Source organism: Leuciscus leuciscus, assembly GCF_965113295.1.
Source record: "Leuciscus leuciscus genome assembly, chromosome: 1".
NCBI lineage: Eukaryota > Metazoa > Chordata > Actinopteri > Cypriniformes > Leuciscidae > Leuciscus > Leuciscus leuciscus.
The window spans coordinates 53,061,322-53,084,157 of NC_138725.1; the positions used below are offsets into that span (position 1 = coordinate 53,061,322).

Genomic DNA, 22,836 nt, shown 5'->3' on the forward strand with positions numbered 1-22,836 from the left:
GCACACTTAATAAAAGCTTTTGTTAAGTCTACAGCTGTTTTTTCCCCCCCTGTGTGCTCTTGTGAGTCAAGCCAGATGACAGGTACGAGATAAAAATAGAGGGATGGGAGGGAGGAATCTGTGGACGGAAAAGAAGTAGAGGCATAAATCTGAATCTTTGTTGCTTTCCTATTTATTCTGATGTAATTTCAAATGACTAGAGCATGTATTAAATGGCCCATAATGTGAAATATTAGATAAATTGGAAGATTTATGCAAATGGGATTCTATTTCCCAAAAACTGTTTTCTTGCAAAAAAACAAAACAAAAAAAACATTACACCACAAATGACTTCAAATATCCCATTTGTTATTTAAATTTATTCAACATTTCCAAAAGATAGAGTAGGACTGACAAACATAGCATAGATTTATTTAATTTACAGCTTTATTGTTTCTTTTATATCTTCTCTGTAGAGGCTTAGCTAAACGTGTCTGATGCAATCTCATTGGCTCTATATCACATCTTTGACCTGCTAAAGCATAGCACATTTCTCAAACCAATAATGTGGCAAAGACAAAATGTAGTTCATGCTCTGGTGTTGGTACTGATACACACACACACACACACACACCACACACACACCACTCACACTCAGAAACGTACATGCACGCTTACAAACAAACCTCATTTGCACACATTCCTTCGTCCCATCAGGATAAAATAAATAAAAATAGTGTAAATGTTCTCTCTGAAGGTTGTTGAATTTGTTAGCAGGAATGATTGAGTGATAAGTGAAACATCTCAACCGCACCTCAACTCTCCCCAGAAATGCATCCCTCACCCCTCTTGAAAATCAAAACTTTTTTTAACAAACACTTCTGACCTCTGTATTTCACTGTTCAATCTGTTTTTTTGTTTTGTTTGTTTTTTGTCAATCACAGGCTTTCCATTCATTCTACTTTAAGTTAACTAATACTAAAATATAAGCATCCTTTAAGTCATCATTTACTGTCACTCATGTTCAAAAGAAAGAGAAAGTCATCTGCAGTTTCTGCAGGAGCGCAGAGGGGCGGAAGGTGGCTGAGAGGAGGGAGTTTAGGGTCGAGTGCTAATTGACAGGGGAGGAAAGGAGTCATGGGAAGAGGGGGTAGCAGAGTATCAATTGTTTAAATTGAGTATCAAGTGCTTTTAAGGAATAACATTCATTCGCAATTCTCATCAGCTACTGCAGTCCCAACGAAGTACAACACACATGGAAAGAATGCAGATGGAAATCAGTAACCAACAGTAGCCAACAGGGGGTGCTTTGTCCAACATAGAGGTAAGGAGAAATCTAATTAGACATGAGCGTTACAATTATATAAATACTTTTTTCAACAGGGTGCCGGGGGATATTTTTAACATTAGACATCTGTGGGTAAAGAAAGTTTTACTGAGGAAAAGCACATGATGATTAGGTTAAAGATCTCTGCCAGTCACTCTTGGAGTCTTAAAACAAGAAAAGCAAAGATGCCCTTTCAACATCGAAAGAGAAAAACGTCACGTTTATCACTTTATTTCCTTGTCTTTTATCGAACAATAAGGTGATTCGAAGAAAAGCTACTGAACCTAATTCCAGTGAGTCTCTTTCTGTGAAATGTGTGCTGAAGCAATGGAGAGATCCTGATAAAATAAAGCTCTGGGATGATGAATGCTCCTTCCTTCACTTCCTTTTTCCTTTCACTATATCTCTTTCTTTCCCACTCCTTCTCTCTTGCGCTCATATATTCAGTCGGCGTAAAGAATGAAGCCAGAGAAGGTGCTGTATTTGTTGTTGTTGCCTCCGTGGGCTTTGCCACCATCCAGTTTGATGTAGACTTCATCGCCAGCGTCCAGATGCAGAATCACACTGTTAGAGGCGTAGTCATAGTTCTGATCAGCATCCTGAGCGATCGCGCTGGCTCGCACCTACATGAGAGAGAGAGAAAACAAACAAGGAGGTTCAGTAACAGAAAATAATCTCTGTTGAACACTGTCGGTCAAGGTTTAGCTGGTTGGCATGGTTCTGTTAGACCGTGATGGTTGGTAGATGCTGTAAATATACCAGTTGGATTTCAGTCCATTTACAATTAGTCCATTTACAATTAGCCATTTATTCTGACTAAATAACTTTTTGGCAAGTAACTTCTCACAAATTGAAGGTCCTGCGCCAGCCAAGCAACTGCCATTGTGATGTATAGGGATATTATGGATAGCTTTCTCCAGCTATTAATAAAAAACACACAAGCCGTTCAGCTGTACGGTTCACACCAAGGTAATGAATACAATTTAGTGCCAATCTCGTTTTCTGACACTGATACTTAAAATCTGCAACCTCTGCAAAGGTTAAATATCCCTCATTAAATAGTAAGTATTAGATATCCACCAACACATAAGCGCACATAAGACTCTGGGATGCATAAAAACACGTAATCGTTGACACACATTCAGACTCGCTACAAATTGATGACAACTGTTCACCTGAGCGGGCCGGGAAAAGATTGAGACACTGATGGATTTAATATTTGTGGATTTGTTCGAGTACCACACAACAGCGTTAGGGAAATTGCTGAGGATTTCTGTAATCTGTCTGGTGAATTAAATTTCGAAATGGTAAAGGCATGAATACGTAAAGCTTGTCTGTCTGGATCTCGCTCACAAGAAGCTGTAAAATGTGAGCACGTTTTAAAAGCATTGAATGTGACAGGCTGACTTTTTTTTTCCAAGTTTCAGATAAGTGCTAATGTCTATGTTATTTATTAAAGAAAAAGAAGGAAGGAAGGAAGTGTTTGTGTGGGTGTGTATTTGTGTGTCCTTGTGTTCTGGTTCTAGATGACCTCTGTTACATCTAATTAAGAGTTCTGTTTGAAAGGATTTTTACAGACTCAAGGGAGAGACTCCGTAGGCAGAGGTGTTAGAGCAAACCCCGGTGCACTATTATAATCAACACCAGTGTATGGTGGTGTGTGTGGCGGAGTTGGTGTGTGTAAGTGTGTCCCTCCCACACGATGTGGCTTTCACTCTTTGGCAATACTAGTAAGAAATATAGAGGGAACCAGGGTTCTGGAAGGGGAAGAGTCAGAAATGACTTTGCTATGTAAAACAGTCTGATGCATTCACACATACTAACAAACTAATGCTTTGCCTTTTGTATAAAAGGACATTTTACAAGGCCACCCACAATTGTCCTGATCCCCTATGTTGTTCTAAACCTGCATGACTTACTTTATCTTGTGAAACACAAAGAAGACATTCTGACAAACTGTTTTTGCCCATAGAATGAAGGTCTTTTGAATTCAAAACAACAATGGACCCCACCGTACAGAAGAAATAAAGACTTCCGGGTTTGGATAATGCCAGAATATTTTTTAACCCAATTTCAGCCACGTTTTTAGATATCTCTGCATCTATCTTTTGTGAAAAAGGCAATGCCAGAATGCAGTGAAAAATACACATTCAAAAATGCAAATTCGGTGAGATAACTTTACAATCCATATTGCGAATTATAGATAAAGAGTTTTTAGTTTATTAAAAAGAAAAACTGACTTAACTTAGAAACATTCTAATGTCAAACTAAGGATTATGAATATATTAAAATTGTTCACTCATATTTCTTGGACAAAGTGCAGCAATTTGATGAAATAAGTCCCGCGTTCTATATAAAAGCGCTAATGGGCGATTGGTAAAGTCATTGAATCACTGCACCTGCAAATTATAAGTTGTGTTTCTATCGAACCAGTCAGTGACCTGAGACGTACGCTTGGGACTGCACATGTGCGTTGGCTTTACCGAACTGAAATATATATATATTTTTTTTATCATTCTATTTGAGAAACATCAGTTATGGGTCAGATTTAGTTGATAAATCGAAATTTGTCAATTAAATGTGAACTTATGAGATTTCTGTATTTCCCAATTCAAGTAGACTATTAATCAATTGCTTGAATCATGCAATGCATCTTCTGTGTGTAGCGCTATTTGTGTGGTGTGTGGAGTTGCTGCCTATGCCTATATGAGGCAGCTGTTTATGTAGACAGTGCGGCAGCGAGGCAGCTCTCTAGGTTTTGGAACAGAGATAGTATGTTTGTGTTGCTTGAGTAAATGGCTGGATTGATTATATCACCACCTGTCCCATTGAAATGTTGGCTGGTGTTTGCGGGTATGCATGTGCGTGTGTGGCTGTCTAATTTCGTTCATCCACACAAACACCCTGTAAATACTCTGGCAGAGGGGATTCCCTGAGGTCAAGGCCATATGGATGTTTGGGCCGTAGTACGGTGGCTGTAGAGGGACACATGAGCTTGCAGTGCTGAAGTGTAATGGGTAGTGGTGCAGCGCTGGTTTACCAGCTGCTGCTAAATACACTTTACTCAAGCGCAATCTGAAATGCAGATATGAAAACACACAACTGTTCTCCATGCTTACACTGGAATACATATCCAGGTTTATTAAATATGGATAACTTTGGAGTCTGATAAATAATCTCTTCAAACAATTTAAAATCAATCAATATTTCATGCTTATTTAATTATTAGGTAAGTAGCCAACAAAATATGTAAACTTAGTTACTCAAGGCCAGGACTGTGAGGATTGCAAAAGGTTGAAGTGGAATGATTAAATTGAAACAAAATCAGGTCTTCTGAATTTCAGCAGAGATAGCTACTAAAATCTCAATAGGGCCATATCAGCTTTTGATTTTAGAGACGAAGCAAATGGTGAAAGAAAATGCAATAAAGAAACAGAGGGAGAGAGAATATTATGAACCTATCTTGAAAAGAGCTGTCAATTTCATCAAATCGAATGATTCTGCTGTGTTTTTCATTTTGTGCTGAGGCAGCTCTTGCCAGAATTGTTCCTTATTGATCGGACACATTGACACATGTGCCAGCGTTAGAGTGCTGCGCGGCTTGAGTGACATTGGCCAAAATTCGCCCTCTTCTTTCAGTGTCCACTTTCTGAGCCAAAGAGAGAGAAGGATCTGGAGCTTTCCATCACCCGGAGAGGTGGACCAGCCCTCCTCAGGGATGCGGTAGGATCAGCAAACACAGTGGAGCCCTCTCATTAGTTTTCATTTTGAGCTGAATGGCAGTGGGTTTGTCAGCCAGAGACTGTAATGTGTTCTTTAATTATGATGGACAGAGCGCAGTGCAAGAAGGAATGGAGAGAAATGTGACAAGGCCATGGAAAAGAGTGAGATATGGCAGTTCGACAGCCATCAGAAAGCTTCAGGATTCTTGGACGAAGACTTTGGGACATCTGTATTTACAAGAACCCCAAAGTATATTTGCACACTGAAGCCACACTTGGAATTTTATGAATGTCATTTCAGTAGATAACAAAATATCGAACAAAAACTGTAGACATATTCCATTGTTTTGACAACCAGAAAGTGTTGTAACAACCTTATTTTTCCTAATATGTTTTGCTTGAACAGTCTGCGTTGCGTGTGCTATATGTCTTCGAAATAAATGTAGCTTGAATTATTTTTTATTTTTTTCATTCATATATTTTTTAAATGTGGCTAAATTGTCCAAATACTAAGAACACTGTATATTGGTTAACGTACTTCCTCTCCCCCAAAAAAACTTTTTCTCATTTACCTGAGTCTCTCTTATGTTTCCTTTATAAATCTCTTCACATGCATGTCTGGTTTTTCTTCCATCCAATTAGGACATCATCTTAGGACATTCAGCTCTCATTCTCTTTCCCCTTTTCTCCTCTTTCTATTTTCTATTTCCATCTATATCCATGTCTTGAGGTCTGAGAGGTCGAGAGCAGACGATCAATAGCTCAGGTAAGAGGAACAGACGGCTGGTGATGTAAATGAGAAAGGATTGAGAGAGACAGACAGACTCCGACCCTGTAGCCATCTGTCCACCATCTTCACTGCCCCACCTCACTTCTAGTAAGTGTTGCAATAATATTTATGGCAAATATTTTCTGCACATTTTACACATTTTGTTTATTTTACAAATCTTCTTTAAAGGGTAAATTAATTATTCTTCTGCCGTCATCTACATGTTTCAAAGCATTAGCAACACTTTCCTGATATTACAAAATTCTTAGTTTCTTTTGTTCTAATTAACATCTTTTCATTAATCTCAGTTGGTCAAAGCAAAATGTCTTTCACTCTTTTTACACTGTTGGTTATATTAGGGTTGTGGGTGGGGAGAATGTTGCTGATGGTCGATATGAATCTGCAAAATTCAACCATTAATGTTTATCTCACCTGGTTTTCATGATTTGAAAAAGGATTGAGAAAAATGGCAGACTGAATATTCATGCAAGTCTGGGTTCATCTCACTCTCATCTTCTGAATATACTTGATATAAAGACTGACAGAACTATACCATTAACAAAGTAATTCACAGCTTCGGGGTGGCAGACAAAAGAATTGATTTGTATTCACACTTATACGAGTCATGGACAGTTTTACATAATTACTAGTGTATGATGTTGTGGCTATGAATAGTTTTTTTGTGACTACTGCTAATATTTATAAAGCCATAAGGAAACATTAGAGAAGTGTTCAGAAAATATTGTGCCAGTATTTAATTCAGAAGTAAGGTCTGCTTTGGATGGCACATTCAGTGCAATAAAGAAACTGCAGAGCTTCTATTGCGTCTTGTCGTTGCATAAAGTCGCTGTCGGTCAAATGCAAGAGGACTTGCCCGTCACTCAACCCAGATGACTCTGTGTCGCCCTGTCTCTCTTTTTATTCTCTATCCTTTTTCTATTCATTGTTTACCTTCTTGATTAAATCTGGTGAGTCTAATATCGATGTGCAAACAAAGTCTGCTATTCTGAATCCATGGTGACGATCGTCCGGTGCATATTAATGTCAAATAATCCGCCTTTAGCACACACAGCCTGCATGGCGGCCTTATTAAAGGGTTAGCTCTTAGTGCCCGGGGAGTGCGTGGGATTTGTTGGAGAGGATTTCGATGAAACACGTTTTAATCTTTTTTTTTATTTTTAATATTAGCTTCCTCTGGGAAGCCGGACTTCCGTTGTTGGCTGTGTTGGGATATCATTTCAGGGTAATTAAAAAGCAATTGAACTGCGGTTGAAATCTAAGCTTAAAAAACTCTTATAAAGACTTAATGACAGAAACTGTGTTCTGATTGACAATACTATAAAACTGATTTCATTGGTAAGGCCACTATGACTATAAATTATATCCTGAGCAATTAGACACCACAAGGCATTTCAAACTCTGCGTAAACAGAAATCAAATAGAAGGATGGATATATCAATTGCCTCTTAGAGGTCCACGGTAAATCCTTCCTTTATGATGCCCTCGGAGAATCTGTGTTAGCCAAGTCCTAAACAAAATAATTAAAAAAGACAGTCACTGCAATAAACGCTGAGATTTAAATAAATATTCTGGGCTCTTTAGAAAGCTTTTGTGTGATTCTGTCAATGAACACAGAACATAATTGTTAATCGTAGTTGTAAAAACAAACTAAAAACGTGTAAATGCACTTTCAATGGAAGTCTATGGGGCAACCGTTGCACACTTGCCCTAAATAGACTTCCTTTATAAGTGAATAACTTTATCAGTTGTGTTTGTTTTTTCAAACTGAAGTTTGAATTGAAATGATATTCTGTGCTAATCAATAGCATGCCACGGATGCTGCCATATAGCACAGTATATTTATCCCAGAATATTCATTTAACATGGAGTGAAATAGCTGCAAAACAGGTCCATGGGGAACAAATGAGGGAGGGAGGTGGTATAGTTGGGCAAAGTCAAAGAATGTAAGTCCAAAGACATTGCTGAGCTTTAGGGCTGGGTGAGGGGGACAGACAGCCTGCATTTAGCATTTCAAACAGACGGAAACCGGCGGCCCTGCTCTGACACGCATCTGTTTGTCCCCGTTTTAGAAAACAGTCGGTGTGTGCTCAGAGCACATACATGCCATGCGTCTGCCATAGACTTCATTATGGAATGGCTTTTTGACTTTCAGGGAATGACCTCTCTGGTGATATTGCAAGATTTATGTGACTGATCAAAGAGCTAAATGTCTAAACATGTAGATAATCTGACATAATCATAAATCATTTGTTTTGTCAATTTATATAGATGGATGGTATAGGATACCTAGCAAAGTCCAGAAATCACTCAATTATCTTCAATGTTTCTATTATTATATATACACTACAAATGTTCACTACATTCAAATGTTTGGAATAAATAAGATTTTTTTATTAAATTTTTTATAAAGTCCCATTCTCAACAAGACTACTTTTTTTTTCTTTTTAAAAAAAAATACAGTAAAATGTAATATTGTTAAATATTTGTACAATTTAAAATAACGGTTTTCTTTTTTTTAATACATTTTAAAATGTAACTTAATCCTGTGATGGCAAAGCTGAATTTTTTTTGCAGCCATTACTCTTCAGTGTGACATGACCCTTCAAAAATCAAATGCTTATAGTGTAATAAAATAAAAACTGCATTTTTTTTCAAACGTTTTCTCTGTAATACATATATAAGAGCTTATTTAGTTTATTTTAAATAGTCATCAAACCCCAGTTTATTGTTTAGCTTTTTTTTTTCAGATCATCTGTAAAACCGTATCACATCTGTATAGTTGAAACACTGTAAAAATGACATGATGACACAAATGTTTTTACATTACTCATAAAACAAAACAAAAATAAGTTAAGCCATTTTAAACTTTTTTTTTACGAGATTCAACTCGTCAGTCAGTCAGTTTTCAAGTCAGTTTAATGTATTTTAAGTTAAAATGACTTACACAGCCAAGGTGATTGTGCTTAAAAATGTATAGCAATTTATGTCCTTTTTTAAAAAATTTTACAATGAATGTGTTATTGAAATCAAACATACACCTTGGAATTTACGTACCAAAACTGCACCTTAATAAACCAAACCTTACACCTTATCCTTTAAATTTCCTGGCTCGATTTCTTAATACAGTCACTGGAGAGATTAAGCGTGCTGCGACTGAAACGCATGCAGTAGCCAGTGGATTTTCTTACAGATGTCAGCAGCATCTCCCTGCCAGAGACTGATCTGTCTCTGAACGATATGAAACATTTCATCTATGGAAAGCAAACTAATCCTGATGGACAAGTCCTCCTGTTTCCTTCTCTCTTTCTTGCTTTTTTTTCTGTGACTGACACCAGTATATAATATAGAAAAGGGACCATTGTACAATTTTTAACGTGGCTAATTTTCATTCGCAGTTGACTTCTACAGGCTCTTAGAAGGTAAGTGGTAGTGTAGTTTAATTGAAGCATGCACCTGCCTCTAATTATACTTAAAAGGTGGACTGTGAGCTGCATCCCTGATCGAGGTTTAGCAGAGCTCTTCACACCGTGCTCGGAGAAAAATCCCCTCGTGGAAGAGAGTGAGCCAGATGCTTGCTGGTTGTGTGAAAATCCTGAGGACATAAGAGACGGACGTGTGTTCCTTTTTCACTTGGGTTTATTAGCAAAGCAAACCTGATTAAGGACAAGATAAGTTGTGGAGAACAAAAGTGAAGGTGCCACGCTTTAATTTCCATCTGTCGCAGAGACACCCGGAGAGATTAATCTACCCAGCTGCTCTTTGTCTTGTCAGCGATCTCCAGGAATACTTAAATAACATTGATATAATGTTTAAACAATGATTAAAACTGTTTGAGAAGTACGGGCCATGGTGTTTGCGCAGAGAATGAACGATGAATAGCGATGAAAAGGAAAGGTTTTGATGAAACTTCAGAAGTAGCCTACTGCTAATAAAGTTATTACTGAGAAGGAGTTTAAATAACCATGTTGTCTGCTGATGGCCATGATAGACGAGGGCCAGCTGGCTAAAGAAGAGGATGCCAACAGCCATCAGCTAATGCCAGAGCAGCTTTCCATCAGTTACTCACACTTATGCATCTAAAAGAAATTTAAACAGGCTGATTCATGCGCAGTTCAAGTAGCTGAAGTCAAGGAAGACAGTTCACAAAATAGCCCCCGCAAAAAAATAAAAAATGATTCACAGAGATTTTTAGACTGCTTGGAAAAGTCATTTGTGTATAATCTATTCTAATAAAGGTTTTTGCCAAAACAGCCAGGTAGTTTACAACATGTGTAGTCTTTTATAACTAAATCCATTATGGATCTTCGTAATCTTTGTATGGATATTTTGGCTGCAGTGTACAGCATAGGTGAATCTAGACCTTATTTAATAAGGTTTTTTACAAAAATATGTAATTGACAGACAGACGGTGGGGGGGGCATACAAGAAGAAAAAAATAAATAGGAAGCTTAATATAAAGAAGATATTTTGGCCTTTAAATTTCAATTACAAAGCAAATTTAGCTTTATTTTAATTTAATATAAACGGGCAATTATGCATGCAAATATACACCTGTTTTTATATTTTATGAATTATTGCCTTTATATAGGCCTACCAGCCATGATAATTACTTTACATTTGGGCGTGCTTGGCATCAAAAAGTTTGAAAAATGTCTTAGGTTATTTCACTCTGAATCTTCTCAACTATATTTTATAACAGTCGTTATAAAAACAAAATCTGAAAAGTTTGTTACATTAGGTCCTATTCTTCCGTCTAGAAAGTGACAAACTTATGCAAACAATCACAAACTGAAGTAACAGCCACAAAAAAGCAACTGTTAGTGATATAGCAGACAAACAGATGCAGTTTAATTGGTTCGTTTAAAAGAACTGTCAGTCAAGCTCGACTTACACTAGTAACCTCACACTTAAAGCAATAAATATTCCCCTAAACCACAAGTGGCGGATCCCCCTGAAGATGCACACAGTGGCCTGACCTCTACGCAAAGCCCCTCTCTGAAGCCTCTGAGCGGTGCAGCTGCTTAATGAAACATCTCGCTGCATTATAACGCATTATCATGTGATAGAGTAGTCTCACCTCCTCTCAGTGCCATAATGAGGAGAGTGCAGTAATTCTAGTCTTGGGGGAGATTGAGGAAAAGGGAGAGAAAGATGAGGAGAGGGAGCGAGGGAGAAACGCATGGTTTTTGCTGCAGGATACATTTTTCATGAATTGCCCTATTCATCATTTGGCGCTGGGCGGATAGCTGTAATCTTACAGTAGCTGTTGTTTATTTTCCAAGGTGATCGAGGTGTTAAACACACACATACACGCGCTAACTAATTCGATCAAGTAAGTGGGCTGAGCGAGGGAGTCGCAGTGGACGTACGTAGGTTTGTAGCGTCTGAGTGGAATTGAGTGGAGTCATTGAAAGCATCATTGAAGCATCAAGATGTTTACTGAAGAACTTTGCCGAGGGGCAAGTTGTTATTCCCTGTGACAGCAGAGTATGTGTGTGTGTGTGCTGAACACATGAAAACAAGAGTCGAGAGGGGGTTCGGGTATCAGTATGACCACATGTGAGTGAGTGTGTTGATTTCTGCTCATTAAAAGAAGTAGAGGGTCTCCTTCTGAGTCACAGACCAGACCACAGTCAGAAGGCGCTGCTATTTTAGTGCATATATTCAACATACACGCTCACAGCAGTTCCGCTGAAGTATCTCTGGGCTGGATATTTGAATGATAGAGCTGAGGTGCAGAAGGTCTGTGTTTTAAAAGTATAGTTTCTCGCCTATAAATAAATGATGGATTCCTCCGCAGTATCAGTGTTTGCTCCGTCTCACCCTGACACATGTGACATGTGTGGCATTTCTTCGCAGCATGGGAAAATCCAGTGCTAATAACCCTACAGCACCCAATTAGACTGGTTTTAATGTTCTGCTCCACTGGGCGGCAAATTTAGTGTCCAATTAGACATCACATCAGGGGCAAAGGCCCCGCCCCAGTGCCTCAACAGCTGATTAGAAGAGTGGAGAGCGAGAAGAATGTGTTTGACTGAAACGCAAGTACACCCTACAACTCTAAAGCAAATTAGCAAGCTGTTATTGAAGAGGACTGCTTATTGGACTTGTTAAAAGATGCTGCAGACTTTCTTTAGGGGGTTATTTTGAGGATAATAAGTTTGTTTCTGACTGAAAAGACAAGTGAAAAATGTTGTATAGGCTACTTCAACTAAAATAATTATAGCACAAGCTATACTGGATGTATTTTTTCCTGTTTCTTGCAAAAATAGTATTGATTTGGGGGACGTTTTCCCTCTAGCAGTCTGTTGTCTCTCTCCTCATCCAAATACCAATGAACAACACTTGCATTTATGTACGCTGTGTAATTAAACATGAGTAATTTGTTTGACTCTAGTAACTGAACACTGAACTCTAATTAAAAACACGTTTTTGCTGTTCCAGATGGTGAAGTGTGTTTTTTTCCCCACACACATATTGTACACATATATTATTCATATTTCTCCTAGTCATATTAATTATATTAGCACATTTTATGCATGTAAAAACAATTGCCTTTAAGCATACACTATGCCCAAAGACATCTTAAAGGGGACCTATTAAGCAAAATTCACTTTTACATGGTGTTTGAACATAAATGTTTGTTGGCACAGTCAGTGGTAAAAATATATTCACTTCTCTTTTTTTATCCCCATAAATCATAAGCAGTGTCTCAGAACAAGCCGTTTGCAGATTCTAGCTTTTGTGACATCACATTGCACACGACAGCTGACGGACTCTGTCCTACTAGCATAGACCCCGTCCTGAGTGAGCAGTACACAGTCCGCCATGTTTATCTACTCGCCATAGCATTTAACAGCAGCATTCAAGTAAGAAATGTATTCTTATTAAAGCTACTAAAGTTGATTTTCTGTTTTTCTTTTGTTGTTTGATTCATTTGAACAGCCAATATTACCTATAGGTAATGTATATTATGCTGCTTTCACTTTAAAGGGGTGGTATAATGCCCCTTTTTACAAGATGTAAAATAAGTCTCTGATGTCCCCAGAGTGTGTATGTGAAGTTTTAGGTCAAAATACCCCACAGATAATTTTTTATAGCATGTTAAAATTGTGTGTTAGAAGCTCTGATTACCTCACAATAGACATGCATTGAAAATTTCAAAAACGTTTAGCCTTTTATGTTCAAACCGGGTCCAACAATGATGGAGAGACTCAAGAAGAAGTGACAACATGCAACAGGACATTTCTGAATGGTTAGTTAATGAATTTATGTAGTTGATGTGGAGTTAACTAAAAGTAATTGATTAGCATATTCTGTCATGATAACCTATAAATCTCTTGTGTGGGAACTGTTGTAAGATGCCAACAGAGTGACATGCTATTGCCTTTATGTTAAGTACTGTATTGCAATAAATGTGAAAAGACGGATGCGACAGCTTGAGCAGACTCCCAAATGTGCTCTACTACAAGTCTTCCTCTTCTCATGGCCTTTGTTGCGTGTTCCCGGGGGCGGGTTTATGTCAATTTTAGGGTTTGTGATGTCACTAACCCAGAGGAAGCTTGTGTATTTCTTTACTTGCTGTTTACATTCACAGTATAGGCGTAGCCACGGGTTCACACCTAAAAATAGATGCAGAATAATTTTTTTAAATCTTCTAACTCTTCTAAAATCTCAACTTGGGCTATTGTTGTTTACTTACAATATTTGTTCATTTTAAATGTAATTTAATGTTTAAATTATTATTGTTAAAAAATATATATATCTGCTGACAGCCGCTGACTGTCTGATGGTAACAAGGTTGTGTTGCTGAGGCTCGCGTCTCATGAGAAGAAATGGAAACAAATGAGCGCAGCTCACACAGAGAAACTCAAGGCCAATTTATACTTCTGCGTCGGGTGCGCGTAGAAGGTACGGCGTAGCATACGCATTGACGTGTACCATACCTCGTACCCTTCGCCGTACCCTGACACGCACCTCCTCAAAAATGTAACTACGCGTCGCGGCGACGCGGACCGCAAGATCTGTGATTGGTCGGCTGGATAGCATCGCGTTTCCACCTACGCATTTCCGGAATGATCTTCTGCACTCTGCACCGCCCGCCCGCCATTTTTAAATTCCGAAGATCAGTGAAGAGCCATGGAAATAGACCAAGTGACCGAGAGATTGCTTGAAGAAGTGCAGAAATACAGCCATCTGTATGACTCCTTCAGTCGCCATTGCTCGTAGAAACCTAAACTCAAAACAGGCGCGAGGAATGTAAACACAGTGGAACATTAAAACCCACCCGCGCCAACTAGCGTTTCGGCGGTGTAACTGCAGAGCAACACAGACATTCGCAGAAGTATAAATGCTCACGACGGCGTCGCCTACGTGCGTAGCCTACGACGTACACTACGGCGTACACTCGACGCAGAAGTATAAATTGGCCTTAAGTGAACATACAGCGGTAAAAATGTAGGCCTATGTTAAGTTAAGCAACATCACACGATCAAGAGTGCTGAATACCATCACGACTGAAAATGTGAGTGATTTCATATGACACAATGACAGTTCAATAAACAAGCAATTCATATTAAGTCACATACATTTTTGACACAATATTTACTGTTTTTGTTCTATTTCAGCAGCGAAAATAGTTCCAAACAAAGATCATCGCAGAACCATAACGCATCTCAACGGAACACACAACCGTGTTTTCATTACTGAATGATTCAGCGTTTTGAACAAACCGTTTTGAACGAATCGTTTGAATAAATGGCTCAAAGACTTAAGACGGTCGCTTGCCATCGGCCCGCAGGCCCAAAGTTGTAAGGGTGGTTTTTCTGCTCAAAGGCGCTAGGGGGGTGCGAGAAGACCACCATTCAACCCAAAAAAAGTCATATAACCATTCCAATGACTCTGAAGCTGTTCAATTAAGGTAAAAAACCTGCATAGTTCACCTTTAAAGATACACGAAAACAACATGTTTTTCCTTCCACTCAAAATTAGGCATTTATAACATGGTATAATAAATGATCTGTGGGTTATTTTGAGCTGAAACTTCAAATACACATTCTGGGGACACCTGAGACTTATATTATACATCTTGTAAAAATTGGTCCCTCTTAAAGAAGGACTGAGTGAATGTCATGATTAAAGGGATGGTTCATCCAAAAATTCATTGTCATGATTTACTCACCCTCATGTCTTTCTAAACCTGAATTACTTCCTTTCTGCTGTTGAACATAACATAATATATTTTGAGAAAATGTCTTGTCTGCACAGTTAAAGTCAGTGTTGTTTTGGACCCCACTAATTTTCATTATACTGTATGGGTGAAAACAGTTCTTCAAAATATCTTCTTATGTGCAAGGCAAAAGAAAACGTCATACGTGTCGTGACGGTGAGTAAATTATGAGAGAAATAAATTTTTTAGGGTGAAGTATCCCTTTACTGTAGCTTACTGTTAAACATATTGTACTTTATAAATCAGCTTTAAACCAAACAGGTGAATCTTCAGATACCTGCGCACATCTGCGCATGCATGAAGGTGTGTATGTTCATTGGAGTGTGGTCTGAGACAGCAAGATTATCCTGAAGGAGCCTCTTGAGAAACACAAAGAGTGCCTGGATGCATTTGCTTATAATGAAGTCAGAATGGGTTTGGGTGGATTAATGACAATATCAACAGAAGGAACATGAGGACAGGTGCCAGCACAGTCTGGATGTGGTTCAAAGTTTTTAATTACGATTAAAAAGACTCTGGCACACTACAAACGCCTTTCTTTTCCCAGTCTTTCTTTTTTTTTTTTTACTCCTTTATCACATTTGAAGTGGAATTCCTTGCAAAGCCAGTGGAGTTTCAAAAGGAACTCGCAGGCATTTGTACATGTCCATCTGGCAGAAATATTTGGCAAATTAAGAAAAAAAATTAATGGCAAGGAATAAAAAGAAGGAGCTTGGAAAGAGGAGTGGAAATGGATGAAAAGAAATGCATCTTCTGTGTACGAGCATGTGTATTAAAGCTAAAATCCATTCAATATAAATAATTACAGCGCTAATATTTTCCACACAGAATGCAGTCTCACCAGAATTTTTTTTCTTTTTTCTTTCTCATACACTCACATACACATCTTGCACACCAGCTGTGTGGGTTTGTATGGTGGTATGGTCAGTGGCCGCTTGAAGAATAGAGTAAGTCCGCAGGGATACAGTAGACTAGCTGAAAGTCTGTTAGCACTCCATCACTGCCATTAAGAAACACTATACTGCATTCACATACATTCAGAGTAAGAGGGATACAACAAAGTTAAATAGTGAAAGTTTCTTTTAAACTGTTAGGGAACGGTGTGAGACAGCTAATTCAGCAGCAGCTCACCTGAGGTCCTGTATGCCCATTCACACACACACACACACACACACACACACTGCTGCAATTGCTCTGATCTGGAATAGCGGTTTAATTAGTGAGGCGGTAACCACTTTATAAAGATTAGCTTGCTCTCAGGAGGAAGGCTTGTCTCCCATGTCTGCCTAAAGTGTCTGTGAGGAGGGTCTCTGGAGATCAGGACCCATTGTGTTCAACAGACGGTGCTTTACGACAACATATGCTCTCCCAATGCTCTTCCTTCACACACTCCATTAATGCAGTACTGTGCTCCCAGCAGTTTTTGCCTGTTCTTGCCTTTGCCATTAGTGTACTTCTTTTATGGGTTTTGCTTAGGCAATCTAGTTAGGACACTGTGAAAACAAAGAAACCTAAAACAGCACTTGGGAAGATTGCAAGTTAGCAGACAAACTTTTTAGCTGCACAACAGAGAAGTATAGAGACCTTTGTAAACGTCTCTGCTAGAAAGTTTGTCTGCTAACTTGCAATCTTCCCAAGTGCTGTTTTTGGTTTCTTGCAAGGAATGCATTTCACTGTGGTTGATTGGTAGGTCTGTGTTCAGATTACAGCACAAGTAATCAGATTAAGGATGTGTTTGTGACAGAAGCAAGTGTTCGTCTTAATTAAGAGGAAGAGATCTGCCCACATTATCATGGCACCAAGGGACTGGACGAGTTAAATTAATATGGCAGCTAGAGTATAAAAGACAGGCAGCGCTTATAAGAACTCTGTCTCAGTGAGCGGCCTAGTTTGATCTAATGAAAAAGAACATGATTACATTTATAAGGTTTAAAAAGAGATAGGTAGTGAGAAACACATTAGCAGAGGAGGGAGAGAGAGTTTAAGACATGTTGGGAACAAAAAAAGAAACATTTCAATAGACGCTTAGTAGGGAATTAGATTGACAGGCGATCTGACCAATCATAATCCGCCATCCGCCGAATCCACCAATTTTGTCCAACAAAGCAGTCAGGAGAATTAGTAGGCTAGATTAACGTTGGAGGATTTGAACTTGAAAAATGGTGTGTCTTTTCGCGGTTAAAACAACATTCCTTATTAAGTTCATTCATGTTTATTTGATGCTATAAATTAACAGGAAGGAGGGGATGATCGGTTCACGAGCAGCTTTTACTGAGGCTCTACAACGATCTGTCAGACACATTAAAGAGCCACAAAACGGTATTTATTGTTTAAATTTCTATAAAAAAAGAACCAATTTTGAGAGTTGAGACTTTGTTTCATATCAAAAGTAACCTGGTCTGTCCTGTCTGTCAGCGCGTTGACTGTGTCCTCTCTGCTCCGCGATGTATTTTTCACTGCCTGAGAACATGGTGTGTGAGAGCGGCGTGGCAGTTGTCGGACATAGCAACAGTAACTAGGGGGGCGGGTCTTTGCGAACGGTCAATTCCATTTCCAGATATTACAGTGACCGTTATAGCTTCCTTTTATTATCTCTTTCATTTTTCTGCTTACCCTCAGGGCCAGCTTTTAAACGTCTGGCATTCTTTCCTCTGTGACAATTTCTTTATAGGAGTTGAACTATGCTCTAAGAGCGGCTGCTGGATGTTCGTGGCGGCGGCGGCGGCAGTCGGATAACCCTCGGTAATTGTATTTATCTGAACTGAAATATCGGCTATCTCGCGAAAGCTCCGGTTGCTGCGGCAACGCTGAGTCCTGCGCGCGCTGACCTCCGGACCGGGCCACAGAAAGACTAAAAACACATGCACGCGCCCGCCAGGTGATGCTCTCCAGTCTCCTCACCCCATTTTCAATTCCAGGTGCAGTTCTAGGCTAGCTAAACAGTTAAAATTACATGTTGAGAAATACACTTTATGGGTCACGTTTTCTGTTGAATCGAGGCAAATGGGAGACATTAAGAGCAAAATAAAGCTTGAAATGTAGTGTATTCTGTGATCATCCAGTAGGCTTATCGTTGTGAACTTAGATTGTAACTCAAAAAATGTCTGAAATGCATTTATTAATTGATTGGTTTATGTAAAACACGCACAATAACGCAGTATATTGGTGCCAGACAGTTTATGAGCACTAAAGCGCACAATATATAGGACACATCAGAGCAGATAAACCTTGGCATTGACAAATGAAATATTTAATTATTTAAATAAATGTGGCAAGAACGAATTGTAGGCTTTTTATTAAAATGAGAGCTGTATACATACATATATAATTACCATTGCAGTGCCTGAAATTAGCCTACATTTAATTGAGTGTGATTAAGTAGCCTATGTTTATGAAAGATGCTGTCAATTGTCTGCCTGGGCTACAGGACAGTTTTATTTTAAAAGTCAAAACTGGCCTTGTGGTGTCTTTGTACACTTCCTAAACGATGTAATATTTCAGTAGGACTAGCCTATTTGAAAATGTGAATTCTTGTTCACTAGAGCCCGAAGAGACTCTAAAGTCTACTGTATAATTATATTCCATCTGTCACCCCCGTTGCGCGTGCGGCAGAACTCTGTGGATGACGTTGCACGTGCGCTTTTCTCCCTCTTGAGAGTTAGTCTTGCGTGCCAAACTACTCCAACAGAATAAATATATAACGGCATTCTAATAAATACTGTATCAGGAATTACAACCGTGTCGACAAAACCTTAACAATAATCTCAGATCCTTAGACATCGCACGTTCCACTTATGTCTATATTTGTTTCTATTTGTGCACTTTCTGAGGTGTCACTGTGTCACTGTATATCGTGTACAACTCCACATTTTATTATTAAATAGCGCAAACAACAAAAGCTATGAACAGAGGGAAAGACATGCATACACACACACACACACACACACACACAGAGAGAGAGAGAGAGAGAGAGAGAGAGAGAGAGAGAGACAGACAGACAGACAGACAGACAGAGACAGAGAGACAGAGAGAGACAGCAAAAGGACATGTAGAAAAAGGAGAGAGTAAAATACCATTAAACGGTCGTTTCTTGAGACATGCTGGGATAATAAGATGTGTTTGTGGCTGTAGCTTGGCACTGTGATTATAAGTTCATGAAGTTGCACGATTTGGCACGCGCTGCCGTTTTTTTTTTTTTTTATATCAAATTTTGGCATTTTCGTTCGCGCCCCCTAATTAATGAGCATTAGCCTACGTAAATAAGCTTCGCGCGGAAAATAGCCACATTCGCGGTAAAACATTTACTGCAAATAAATAAATGGCTTAGTGTTTTCCCTTAAATGTAATGACAATAGCCTTTATAAAATGAATGACACCAAATGTAACTTTTGCAATATTTATACATCAATGAACAAAATATATTCTCCTAAGTTGAAAAAAGATATAGGCTATAATTATGCGCTTTTTAAACACACTGGACACTTCATTAAAAAGTTTGGAGTGGCAAACTTTTAAGTGTCCCATGCTAAGACAATTCCTCAAAAGAGAGAGAGATAGAATCTCTGTCCTCTGTTAACGGGGACACGCGCACAATGTCAGCGCGCATTTAGCGCATTCAGGCGCCGCAGCTGTGCGAACTTCACCCGCGTGCTCTGGGGGACGAGGAACTCACAGCAGATGTTACTGCGTCTCCCACCAGTTTCACACGAAACACAAAAAAAAAAAAAGCGGAGGAGAGAGACAAACGACAGCCTTTTTTGTCCTCTGTGGGGTCATTATTAACAGCTTAATTAATTTAAGATCCGCTCTGTGAATACCAGCTCAAACCACCAGCACGTACTTCTAACACGAGATGAAGAAATGCGCTTTATAGATTTGCAACACGATTTTAGAAACAATACTTGAAAAAGATCAGAATAAAAAATAAAAAAAACTGAAAAAAACTATACAATTGAAATAAAATATGAACTTATGTCAATAAGAATATAAATACATATATAGGCTATATATGTGTGTGTGTGTGTGTGTGTGTGTGTGTGTGTGTGTGTGTGTGTGTGTGTGTGTGTGTGTGTGTGTATTTATATTCTTATTGACATAAGTTAATATTTTATTTCAGTTTTTAGAAAATGTATTCCTTTTTTTTTTTTTTTTTGGTGTTGAAAAGCTTAGCTATCACATGATCATGACATATATTATGATCATGTGAAAGCTAAGCATTTCAACAGCAAAAAAAAAAAAAAAAAGGTCATATATAACTCTTATAAGAATTTGGCACTCACCTGTCCGTTCTTGCACAGGTCAGCCCACATGCTGGTGCCGTCACCTCCCCTCATCAGGACGTGGTAGATGAAGAAATACGTGCCCGGCACGCTGCAGATGAACTTGCCCGAAGTGCCATCATAGTTGTTGCCGAGGTTGGTGACCACATCGTCGAACTTGAGGATCTCATAGCCCTCGTGAGGGTTCTTCAGTCCCGCGTAGAAAGCCACCCGTGGGTGCGTGTTGTATGTAACCGTGCTGATAGCTCCATCTTTGTCAAGACTCAGAACCCCATTTCGGCCACCGTCCTCCCGGTTCCCCGGGGGCCCCATCGGACCCGGGGGCCCTGGCTCCCCTGGTGGCCCCGGAGGTCCGGGTTTGCCTGGCCTGCCCGGCTTCCCCTGTGGCCCCTGGAGGAGCGTGGAGGGTGGGGGCATGTTGCTGTGGTCGGCCAGAGCCTCGGCCTCGGCCTGCACAGAAGAGCCAGTGCTGGTGATGCCCGTGGTGGTGCCCTTGTTCTGGTACGGGTCGCACACCATTCGACAGGTGCCCAGCATCTCGTAGTGGCTGTTGTCATTGCTCACGGAGCTGACCAGCACAGGGATGAGCACCACCAGCACCAGCACCAGCATGACCCCTACAGCGGCCGCTACCAGGGTCTTCCTGCCCAGGCTGAGGCGCGGGAGTGGCTGGGCAGCCAGCGTGGGTCTGCCGGGAGCCGAAATGGTGACTGCTGGAGAAGAGGAGACCGCAGAGAGAGAGAGAAAGACAGAGGGGTGCAGGGGGTCCCAGGGGAAAGGTGCCAAGCCCTAGGATCCCAAATGTGTAGAGGAGCACGTGAGGGTGAAAGAGACCCACATGCACACGCTCTCACACGCTTTCCTAGCTCCGTGCACGCCTGGTTTGCTAAGCTGGCTCACTGGATCCGTTGGGCAGGCTGGAAAGAGCTTTCACACAGATCCCACATCCGCTCAATCTCACTCACACACATACACGCTCTCACACACGCACGCGCATGCATGCAAACGCGCTCACACGCGCTCCCAAAAAGTCGATCCCATTGTCTGGTGGACAGAGTTGCACTAGGTAATGAAGAGAATGAGGGATGGCAGAGGCGGCAAAGAGGAAGAGAGGATGAAGTGAGCGAGTGTGTGCATGGGAGTGAAGGACAGCGTGTACGCGCGCGAGAGAGAGAGAGAGAGAGCGAGAGAAGCAGATATAGAGGAGAGACAGGGTATGTTTGCAGAGGCGTTTTCTCAGACTGAGGGTTTTATACTGAGCAACCCCCCCTGACACACACACACACACACACACACACACACACACACACACACACACACACACACACACACACCCATCCTCTCTTCTCCCTCTCTGTCACAACGATACAGCCAGGGGAAAGGAAGAAAAGTAACTGAGAGGAGAAGAGGGGACAACACAGGAAAATATAAAAGGAGATAAAGATTACACATACAATCTCATCATAAAAAGCTCACAGTAAACATTAAGATTTGATGTTTGACACAGGTTTCTATAGATTTTTTTTTGGAAGATAAAAACACTGAAAACATTGTCCTTTTAAGAACTGAAAACATCCTCCTCAATCCAAAAAAGACCACTTCGCTGCAAAATCTGTACTTCTACAGCTTTCTGATCTCAGACAAATACATTTAAAAAACACACCATTTACACCACTAAAATGTTACATTTTGTACTCTAAAATGCCACTTAAATTGGGAAACAAGAGTAAAGGTCCATTCACACCAAGAACGATAGCTATAAAGATCATAATTATATTAGCGTGCGTTCACACCAGTAGACAATTGTTTTGTTCATTCTAAGCCAGTGCTGCTCGAGCTCTTTAAAGCAGGATGGATTCTGATTGGCTGTCAAGTTTTTTATTATTTTTATTTTTTATTTTTTATTCAACAGCTGGAAAAGTCATTCAACCATTTTTGTTTATTTTTGTATATTATATACAAGAACACATTTTAACTATTAATAGTGCACAAAAATTAAAATCTGTAAATTATAGAAAGCCATAAGTGAAAGTGATGTCATTCTCTCATCACTTTAAAATACAGCACATGGAATTAACAACGCAAAGAACATGATGGATGGAAAGAGGCCCTTGTCAGGTTCACTCTCAGAAAAAAAAGTACGAAAGCTGTCACTGGGGCTGTACCTTTTCAAAAGGTACACTTTTGTTCCTTTTGGGTTCCCCAAAGGTGAAGGTCAAACCTTGTGCTTTGCCTGGCTGTGTGTAGCACCTGCTGCTCTGCAAATCCTTATGATGATCCCAATTTGAACAAAATAGCAGTTTGTGCAATATATTTCAGCATGGAATCACATTTATATATGGCACAACAAACAGGAAAGAAAAAGAATAATTCAATAATAATTAATTAAATGCCCCCTTTAACAAAAATTTTGAAATACAACCATAAAAGCAATATTTGAAAAGAAAAAAAAATATATAAATATAATGGCACAGTGTCATTCACACAAACACTAAGACAAACATATGGTA

General features: G+C 39.6%; 1 protein-coding gene and 1 long non-coding RNA gene across 3 annotated transcripts in view; one reads left to right on the forward strand and one right to left on the reverse strand.

Moving 5' to 3' along the window:
* Positions 1–1,302, forward strand: part of LOC309479585 — a 63,022-nt gene extending 61,720 nt beyond the window's left edge. For both annotated transcript variants that reach the window (XR_014199324.1, XR_014199325.1), the window contains exon 4: positions 1,205–1,302. This is a non-coding gene — a long non-coding RNA (uncharacterized lncRNA). The remainder of the gene's footprint in view (positions 1–1,204) is intronic.
* c1ql1l2 (complement component 1, q subcomponent-like 1-like 2) lies at positions 6–21,537 on the reverse strand. Its single transcript, XM_082143439.1, has 2 exons — positions 20,327–21,537; positions 6–1,929 (listed from the first exon to the last, which is right to left on the reverse strand). Exons 1-2 carry the CDS (start codon positions 20,936–20,938, stop codon positions 1,750–1,752), a joined length of 792 nt encoding a protein of 263 aa, XP_081999565.1. The 5' UTR covers positions 20,939–21,537; the 3' UTR covers positions 6–1,749.
* Positions 21,538–22,836: the final 1,299 nt, after the last annotated feature.